The sequence below is a fragment of the Tupaia chinensis genome, unplaced genomic scaffold (genome assembly GCF_000334495.1).
Source record: "Tupaia chinensis unplaced genomic scaffold, TupChi_1.0 Scaffold147500_2, whole genome shotgun sequence".
Classification (NCBI taxonomy): Eukaryota; Metazoa; Chordata; class Mammalia; order Scandentia; family Tupaiidae; genus Tupaia; species Tupaia belangeri.
This window is the reverse complement of record NW_006207352.1, coordinates 893988-903993: the sequence shown is the minus strand read 5'-3', so window position 1 is coordinate 903993 and position 10006 is coordinate 893988. Positions and strand designations below refer to the sequence as shown.

At 51.8% G+C, this 10006-nt stretch overlaps 1 protein-coding gene across 1 annotated transcript in view; it reads left to right on the top strand.

Moving 5' to 3' along the window:
• Positions 1 to 958: 958 nt before the first annotated feature.
• The window catches only part of RPN1 (ribophorin I), a gene marked incomplete at its 5' end in the record, with an annotated part of 18582 nt that continues 9534 nt past the window's right edge, over positions 959 to 10006 (top strand). Inside the window, 4 exon segments of the mRNA XM_014584733.1 lie at positions 959 to 1023; positions 2224 to 2530; positions 6591 to 6800; positions 8076 to 8268. Coding sequence (XP_014440219.1) covers positions 959 to 1023; positions 2224 to 2530; positions 6591 to 6800; positions 8076 to 8268 — 775 coding nt within the window.

The following is a 10006-nucleotide window of genomic DNA, read 5'->3' as shown; positions in this document are numbered from 1 at the left end:
TGACGGGGAGCCCGCGGCGGCCCCGCCGGAGCGCGGACACGGCTGACCAGCCCTCCCGAGTCGGAACGCCGAGATCCTCTTTAGCGAAGCGAGTTCTCTAGGTCGCTGGTGACTGCTTTGGGGTGTGTAGACCCGGCACAGTCCGCCCGAAGTTCCGCGTCAGCGCTCTTTGCTGCCACGCGGAGTCCGGCCCTCGCTCCCGCCTCTTCCCTGCGCCCGCTGGGTGTTCTGGTGTGTGAGCACGTGCAGAGCGGAGCACAGAGCATGCCGACAGCTCTGCCCTGCTGTTCCGGGCGCAGTGCTCACCGGGGGTCCCGGGTCACGGTGGGGGTGAGGACAGGCGAGCACACCCCCTCAGCGAGCTGGTTCACAGGCCATGTTACAGAGGTGACCCTGTGGTGACGAGGCACAGGGTGACACAGCTCGTGGCCACGCGGAGCACAGCCTCCTGTGAATGTGCCCACCACGAGACACAGGGTGACACGGCTCGTGGACATGTGCAGCATAGCTTCCTGTGAATGTGCCCACGACGAGACACAGGGTGACACGGCTCGTGGACACACGGAGCACAGCCTCCTGTGAATGTGCCTGTGAGGAGACACAGATTGACACGGCTCGTGACACATGCAGCACAGCCTCCTGTGAATGTACCTGTGAGGAGACAGAGGGTGACACGGCCCGTGGACACACAGAGCACAGCCTCCTGTGAATGTACCTGTGAGGAGACAGGGTGACACGGCTCGTGCACACGTGCAGCACTGGTCCCGTCCTTTGGCTTTGGTCGGTTTTGCTGCAGGTTGGTTTGCTTGCTGTGACAGGGAGATAGGGAAGTGAGAGACCACCCCCACACCCCCATGGCCACATAATCCCTCCTCTTCCTCTCCTCTTGGGATCTCGGCCAGGCAGGCACTTGTGCCTGGCAAAAAGAAAAGAATAACTGGCTTTTTTCTGTTAACAGGTGAAGGGAGAAGATGAGGAAGAGAACAACCTCGAAGTACGAGAAACCAACGTCAAGGGCACAAGGTGAGCGAGCAGGTGGGTCGAGCCCGAGCTGGCGGAGCGGCTCGGGAGGGCCTGGTGTGTTGACGTCTGGCTTGGTGACGTTGTGTGTGGGAGCAAGACATACACCAGAGTGTCTGACCTTTCTCTGCTGGTTATCGGTGCAGAGACCCCCGAACTGGCAGCAGCTGGTTCTACCCCGAGACAGCATTGCGGTCCCCTTCCACACCAGCCCGAGGGGCCCAGCCCCGGGAACGCCAGGTTCCAGAACCCGTGAGAGTCGGTTCGCCTCAGCAGCCACCCTCCCATCCATGGCTGGTACTGCTGTCCTTCCTGGGCAGCAGCGAGCAGGTGGCCCAGCGCCAGTGCCTTCAGGCCATCAAGAGTGACCTCTGGGTTAGTGTCATGGCTATGTCGCTGGACTCCCATGTAGTCGACTGCAGTTTGAGTCCCTGACCTGGTGGCTTAAACTCACGCTGGGCACATGTGCATGCATGCCCAAGATCCCAAGAGGAGCGAAGGGATTGATTGTGGCGTGGCCATCCTACCGGGGGGGGATTTCTCACTTTCTGTCTCTCTGTCTCTGTCTTTCTGGCGAGCACATGCACCCTATAGCAAAAACCTCTCCAAAAAAAATAAATTAATTAAAATTAAAATAAAGAGTGACCTCTGGGGAAGACTGACTCTGAGGCAGGAGTGGGTGGGCTTCCTGGTTCTCTGCCCACCCTCGGAAGCTAGCATGGGCCATCCTTAGTCAACTTATTTCAGAACACTCTTTACTTTTTAATTGCCAGAGGGTGCATGTGCTTGCTCAGGAGGGAAAACCCTTCCGTAGGTCATGGTCATGTTGCAGCCTCTTCTCTGCCAGTTCTGTGTCCTCTCAGGGCTCAGGCACTCGGGCACCGTGCCTAGTGTGTCTCAAGCTGCTGGGTCTAGGACTCGAACCATACAGCTAGCTCTGTGGGATCCGGCCTTAGTCATGGTGCCATGGACTGGCCCTACTGGAATGTCTGACTTACCCTCTTGCTGGGCGTTAGGGCTTGTACCCTTGGCGGTTACCAGCAGCTTTGTGGTGAGCTCTGGGCCTCTGTCCTGAGAGGCTCAGGTGAGAACACCTCGTAAAGGGGACCGCTGCTGTCGTGCAGACAGTTTGGCTGTGGCTTGGAGCTGCTGCTTCTGTTCAGTTTTCTCAATCTCTGGATTCTCTTCCTCTTCCTCCTCCAGTGGGAGATTCTTCACGGTCAAGCTCCCAGCGGCTCTTGATCCTGGGACCAAGATTTCCGTCATTGTGGAAACAGTCTACACCCATGTGCTTCAGCCATATCCGACCCAGATCACCCAGTCAGAGAAGCAGTTTGTGGTGTTTGAGGGGAACCATTACTTCTACTCTCCCTACCCGACGAAGACTCAGACCATGCGTGTGAAGCTCGCCTCCCGCAATGTGGAGAGCTACACCAAGCTGGGGAACCCCACACGCTCTGAGGACCTCCTGGATTATGGGCCTTTCAAAGACATCCCTGCTTATAGTCAGGTGGGCTCGGGGGGCCTGGCCCGTCCTGTCTGTTCAGAGGCGGTCTGGCAGGGCAACTGCTGACTGGGGGGCTTGGTGAGTGTGCGTGGGCAGAAGCTGAAGTCACTGCTGAGTTCATCTGCAGAGTTTTTTTTTTTTTTTTTTTTTTTTGAAGAATTATTTAATTTGGGACTAGCAGATGGTATAATGGATATGTCTCTGGACTTTGACGTAGTCTACCATGGGCAGCTTGAACTCATGCCAGGTGCCCTATAGCAAAAACCTTTCTTAAAAAATAATTTTATTTAACCTTATTTATTTTAATTTGATCAGAGAAAGACAGAGCGAGAGGGAGAGAAGGTGAGCCTCCAGGTCCAGGACCTGAACCATGGTTGACCATGTGGGAGTCCAGGGCTCTTAATCACCGTGCCATCTGCTGACCCCATCTGCAGTGCCTTTTTTTTTTTTATAATTATTTTATTTAACTTTATTTATTTATTTTAATTTAACCAGCGAAAGACAGAGGGAGAACGAGAGAGAGAGAGAGAAAGCAAGCTGCCAGGTCCAGGACTCAAACGGTGGTCAGCCATGTGGGAGTCCAGCACCTTAACCACCACACCTCCTGCCAGCCCCATCTGCAGAGGTTTAGCCTACGGTGAGGGTTCCATGGGAGTCATGGGTCTCCGTCTTGGAGCACCCAGAGAAGCTAGGGGTGGCACTTGGAGAGCTGGATGGCAGCCAGGCAGGAGAAACTGCTGTGCTGGGCAGAGGCAGTAAGAGGGGGCCTGGAGGCCCAGCCGGGCTGCTGGGGGCAGCAGTGCCGGCCACAGGCCGAGGTCTCAGAGGCTCCACCTGGTTTTGGAGTTAATGGCTGTGTCAGACGTCCGCAGAAGTGGAGAGGCCGGCGATACACTCCCAGCGCCACGTGGGCAGCGGTTATCTGGACCGTGCCCGCCTCAGCACTCTTTCTCTTTGCTCGAGTATTTTAGGCCGAGTCAGATCACCTCGCCCTCCCTGTTTCCACATCACTTCTTCTTCTCCTCTTTTAGGCATTATATGACAATAAAAGGATCAATTCATACTAACAATATAACAATTTTAAATTTATGCTCACCTGGTATCAGAGCACCTAATTATATATAACAGACTTTGACAGAACTGAAGGGAGAAATAGCAATAAAATAATAGCTGGAGGCTTCAGTTCCCTACTTTAAATATGCGATAGAACAACTAGACAGAATTAATAAGAAAACAACATGTGGATCTGTAGACCGAGTGGAGCTAACACACACAGAGATCATTCTATCCAGGCAGCAGAATATACACCCTTTCGAAGCCTGTATGGATTGTTCTCCACAACATATCTCATGACAGGTCACAAGACAATCCTTAGCAAATATAAAACAATCGAAATTATACTGGACCAGAAAGTGGTATATTAGTTAAGGCTCTGGACTAACACGCGGGCAACTGTGGTTCAAGTTCCGGACCCGGTGGCTTAAACTCACGCTGGGATATATTTTTTTTTTTAAAGGTTTTTGCTATAGGGTGTGTGTGCTCGCCCGACAGACAGAGAGAGACAGAGAGACAGAAAGCGAGAAATCACCCCCCAGGGGGGATGGCCACCCTCTCCGGATCTTGGGCACACACGCACACGCACCTGGCGTGAGTTTTAAGCCACCGGGTCCGGGACGCGAACCGTAGTCGACTACATGGGAGTCCAGCGACATAGCCATTACACTAACTGCTGGTTCCCTTCCACATCACTTCTAAGATAAACTTTTTTTTTTTTGGAGAGGTTTTTGCTGTAGGGTGCATGCACTCACCAGACAGACAGAGACAGAGAGACAGAAAGCGAGAAATCACCCCCAGGGGGGTTGGCCATGCCACAATCTCTTCTCCTCCATTCTCCTCTTGGGATCTTGGACACGCACGCACATGCGCCCGGCGTGAGTTTAAACCACCAGGTCCAGGACTCGAACTGCAGTTGACAACTTAGCCATTACACCACCTGTTGGTCCCTTGAAGCAAGAATTTACAAAAGTTCTTTTGGAACTCTTTGCACCTTTCCTCATCCACCACATCACCTGCCAGCCCCTCTGGGTTTACTCTCCAGCTCACTGGGTAGAGCTTGTGTCTTCACTCGATCTTTAAAGAAAGTATTTCTAATCCCAGAGGCTTGAATGGGGCACTCGTGTGCAAGAGGAGGCACATCCCAGTGGGCCGGCCACCGCAGGCCTTTCTTCTCCACCCAGAGGCAAGGGGTTCAACGCACACAGACCCTGCCTGGACTTTAATCCAGTGTGGTGGCCACTAGTCAGCCATGTGAGAGCTGTACCCTCCACACACAGCTTCACCATTGTGCTGTGAGCAGGCCCTTCATTAGAATGTTTGTGTGTGCATGTATATGTTTATATATATGTGTACGTACGTATATGTGTATATGCGTATGTGTATTTTTTTTCTCCCAAAAGAAATAGTTTTTGGGCCAGCAGGTGGCATGGTGGTTAAGGCACTGGACTCCCACACTGCCAGCGGTTCGAGTCCTGAACTGGGCATGTGTGCGTGTGTACATGCTCAAAATCCCAAGAAGAGAATGGAGAAGGAATTGTGGTGTGGCCTCCCCCAGGGTGGGGTGATTTTCCACCACTTTCCTTCCCTCTTGTCTCTCCAGTGAGTGCATGCACCCTGGCAAAAAAGTTTTATGTATTTACTTTTTTGCTATAGGATATATATGCCTGCCCTAGATAGACAGAAGGCACCCCATGGGGGGCATGGGCTCACTTCAGTCTCTTCTCTTGGGATTTTGAGCATGCATGCACATACACAGGCCAGCATGTTTTCAAAGCATGCAGCCAGTCATGTGGGATCCAGCCACTTTCACCACCATGCCACCTGCTGGCCCATAGTGTTTGGATTTTTCTTTATTTACAATTTGAAATTTCATTTTAGGGCTGTAAAGTCATTTAAAAGGCATTTTAAAAAGATGATTGTAGGGACCAGCAGATGGCATAATGGATATGTCACTTGACTCTCATGTAGTCGACCATGGTTTGAGTCCAGGACCTGGTGGTGGCTTAACTCACGCCGGGCGTGTGTGCGTGCGTGCCCAAGATCCCGAGAGGAGAATGGAGGAGAAGGGACTGCAGCGTGGCCATCCCCCCTGGGGTTGATTTCTCGCTTTCTGTCTTTCTGGCGAGCGCATGTGCCCTACAGCAAAAACCTCCAAAAAAAAAATGATTGTAGATATTTGGAAAAAAACTGTTAGGAGAAAGTAGTGAATTACCTGTAAATTATGTTTCTTAGCTGTTAAGAGTCTCACTTATTTCTGGTTCTCCCCTACCCCCGTAGGGCTTGTGTGTTTGATGGAAATAAATACACAGAGTGAGCGAGTGAGAGGGAAAGTGAGAAACCAGTGCCCCGGTGGTAGTGGTGGGGTGGGATGGCATGCTGCATGCCCTTCTTTGTTCTCCTTGGGAGTCGAGACATGCACGCACACAGGTGGTGTGATTTTCAAGCCTCTGGATCTGGGGCCAAGCCTCAGAGCTGTCTCTGTGGGATCCAGCTGCCGTAGCCCCACACCCCTGCTGCCCCTGTCTATTCTCCCTCCTGACATCATTACTGGAGAATGGATGGAGGGTTGAAGGTTTTGTGTTTCCATGTAAAAAGCATATTTGAGCCTAATTGTTTTTTTTTTTTAAACTTTATTTATTCATTTATTTATTTTTAACTTGACCAGAGAGAGACACACACACAGAGAGAGAGGGGAAGTGAGAAAGCAAGCCACCAGGTCCAGGACTTGAACCATGGTCGGCCATATGGGAGTGTCCAGCACCTCAACCACCATGCCACCTGCTGGTTCCCTCGAGCCTAATTTTTATGTCCTGCATTTCTAGCCAGTAACACAGATGATAACTCGTCTCCACGTGTGAGCCGAACGCCCGGTGAACACTGCGTATCTGCGATGCCTCACATTTCGGCTGCTCTTGTGCTAATGAGACGTTCTCAGTTGATTCGATGTAAACTAGGGTTGAGTCCTCTGCTGCCCAGGCTTCGTCCTACATGTCTCTGTCCTCCCCAGGACACGTTTAGAGTCCACTATGAGAACAACAGCCCTTTCCTGACCATCACCAGCATGACCCGTGTCATTGAGGTCTCCCACTGGGGCAACATTGCTGTGGAGGAGAATGTGGACTTGAAGCACACGGGGGCTGTGCTCAAGGGGCCTTTCTCGCGCTACGATTACCAGAGACAGCCGGATAGTGGGGTGTCCTCCATCCGCTCTTTTAAGGTATGTCGTGCTCACCTCAGACACCCGAGAGCTGTCTGTCACGCCTGCCCTTGCTCACTTCTGGGAACTCATTAAGTAAAGTAGCTGTCTCGGATTGACTGCTGTTGGAGTAGTTGAATGCCAGTCTTAGAAACCCACAGACTCTTCTGCTACTTTTAATTTTATTTTAAAGAATTGTTTTTATTTAATATAATTTATTTATTTATTTATTTTTAATTTGACGAGAGGGTAACAGAGTAAGGGGGAGGGAGTGAGAAAGCAAGCCGCCATGTCTGGGACTCGAACTGTGGTTGCCCATGTGGGAGTTCAGTGCCCTTAACCACCACACCACCTGCTGCCCCGATTTTTTTTTCTTAGATTTTTTTGTTACAGGGCATGTATACTTGGGGGAGTCCAGCGACGTAACTGTTATGCCATCTGCTGGCCCCTGTAGTGTTGTTTTAAAGACAGTCTTACACGCATGTGTAGTTTACGCCTTGTTTGTGTCAGACGTCTCTGCACACTCACTGTGCGGAAGGCCTCGCCAAGTGGACGTCTCTTCTCTGAAAGAGTTGGTAGAGAGGACCCCAAATCCTCACCCACCTAGTGACTCGGCGTATTTCCCACCTTTCGTCTCCCTCTGCAGAATTATGTGCAAGGTTAACTTATTTTTTTAAAGAATGTTTATTTAATTCCATTTGTTGTTACTATTTTTAAAATTTGACCAGGCAGAGACAGAGAGAGAGAGGGAAAATGAGAATCCAAGCTGCCAGGTGTGGGACTTGAACTGTGGTCAGCCATGTGGAATCCAGTGCCTTTAACCACCATGCCACCTGCTGGCCGTGTGCCACGTCGTGTTGAATCTTCAGTATTTATCAGCCCTTTCCCAGTTCTCTTAGTCGCTTACTGTTGAGAGAATTGGCTGCCTCGCAGCACTGATTGACGAGTAAGTGTGGCTTTAGAAATTTTGAGACCTTGTTGGGAAAGTGAGGCTTTTTTATTATTTATTTTTAAAGAATCACTTATTTAATCTTATTCATTAATTTATTTGACACAGAGGGACACACACCCACGGGGCAGGGTAGTGAGAAGCCAGCCACCAGGTGTGGGACTTGAACTGTGGTCAGCCATGTGGGATGTCCAGCCCTTAACCACCACGCCACCTGCTGGCTTCCGCAGTGAGGCTCTTCTAGGTCGGCCGCAGTTGGTGCTGTCAGCCTCGGGCAGGCCTGTGCAGCAGCCCACCTGCTGGGGCCTCCCCGAGGAGCCCCAGTTGAGGAGGCCGCTCTCTTACAGACCATCCTCCCTGCCGCGGCCCAGGACGTGTACTGCCGGGACGAGATCGGCAACGTGTCCACCAGCCACCTCCTGGTTCTGGATGACTCCGTGGAGATGGAGGTCCGGCCACGCTTCCCTCTCTTCGGAGGCTGGAAGACCCATTACATCGTGGGCTACAACCTGCCGAGCTACGAGTACCTCTATAACCTGGGTTAGTCTTCAGTAAGGGCGAGGCTGACCTTTCCTGCAATGTCTTCCAGTTTCGTTTTGCTTTTTACTCTTACCAGTTCTGGGTGGCGGAGGGTGTTCCCTTGTCATTCTTCAGGAAGGTTTGCCTATCAGGAGTGCTTCTCGGGCGGGTGCAAATTACTGTTGTAAGGTAACCATTGAAAACTGGTTGAGACAGTACGTGAAAATCCTCTTCTGGCCCCCGGTTCAATCCGCCAATGGAACTATTGAAATTCTTTGAGGTGGTGTTTGAGGTTTTTTCCCCCAGTTGTTTGTTTGTTTATTAATAGGTTTTTGCTATAGAGAGCATGCGCTTGCTGGAGAAACAGAGACACAATGCAAGAAATGGCTCCACAGCATGGATGGCCACTCTGCAGTCCCTTTTTCTCTACTCCTCTTGGGATTTTGGGCACGCATGCACATGCCCAGTATGAGTTTCAAGCTGCCAGATCCGGGACTCAAACTGTGTTCAGCCATGTGGGAATCCAGTGACATAACCATTACACCATCTGCTGGTTCCCTGGCATGTTTTTTTTAAAGTTATTTTATTTAACTTTATTTATTTTTTAAATATATTTTAATTTGACCAGAGAGGGACAGAGTGAGAGAGAGAGGGTGGAGAGTGAGATAATGAGAAAGCAACCCGCCAGGGCCTGGACTTGAACTGTGGTCAGCCACGTGGGGGTCTAGTACCTTAACCACTGTGCCACTGCCCACGTGGTTTCTCTAGCTGTCAGATCCAGGACTTGAACTGCTGTTGTGCATGAACCACCACTCTGCCTGCTGTCCTCTCAATTTATTTTTTAAAAATTCCTTAGGGGAACCAGCAGATGGTGTAGCAGTTATGTCACTGGACTCCCATAGGGCCGGCCACAGTTCAGGTTTTGGGTGCATGTGTGTCAGTGCCTGATGTCCCAGGAGAACAGAGAAGGGATTGCAGCGCGGCACGTGTGGCTATCCTCCCTGAGAAGTGATTTCTCACTTTTTGTCTCTCTGTCTCTCCGGTGAGTGTACATGCCTTACAGGAAAAAATAAATCCTAAAAATCCTCAGCTATCGTGTTGTCAGGAAGTCATGACATGAAGCATTTCTACATAGGGAGACTTGCCCTGACTTTCCCAACTGGTTACTTAGAGACTTAAACGTGGCTCATGGGCCCCTTGCGACGCATTCCCTCCCTGATGGTTAGGCTCTTCCATCCGTGGCAGATCGGGTTCCAGAACCTGCCGGCCCCACCAGCCTCTTGTAGCTTCCTTCACCTCAGGAGGTGTTCCTGGCTTAGCTTGTGTCTTTGGGCCAGACCAGAGTCAGCTATTGCCCGCAAAGTCGGGCCTTCTCTGCACAGGGGGGCTCGACTTACCTGAGAGTGCGAGGTCACTGCCCTGACAGCGACCAGAGCATGTCTCCTGCCCATGCCTGCCTCCACGTGGGGGACACAGCGAGGACAGCGGGGTGCCCCGTGCCTGCTCCACCTCATACCTCGTGCACGACGGCCTCAGAAGGGGCTCTCCCACTGCCACCTGCAGCAGGGTCAGAGAACCCTTACGGGGGCGTCGTGCTCCCATGCCCTCTGCCCACCCTCCCGTCTTTGCTGAGCCTGCTGCGTGTCGTCAGAGCAAACTGCTGGGGCCCGGCCGGCCTGCGCCCGGGAGGTGTGTGGCTCCAAGGAGCCGGGGAGCCTCTCCTTGGCGGGGCCCTGCCCTTCCCGCTTTCCCTCCGGGC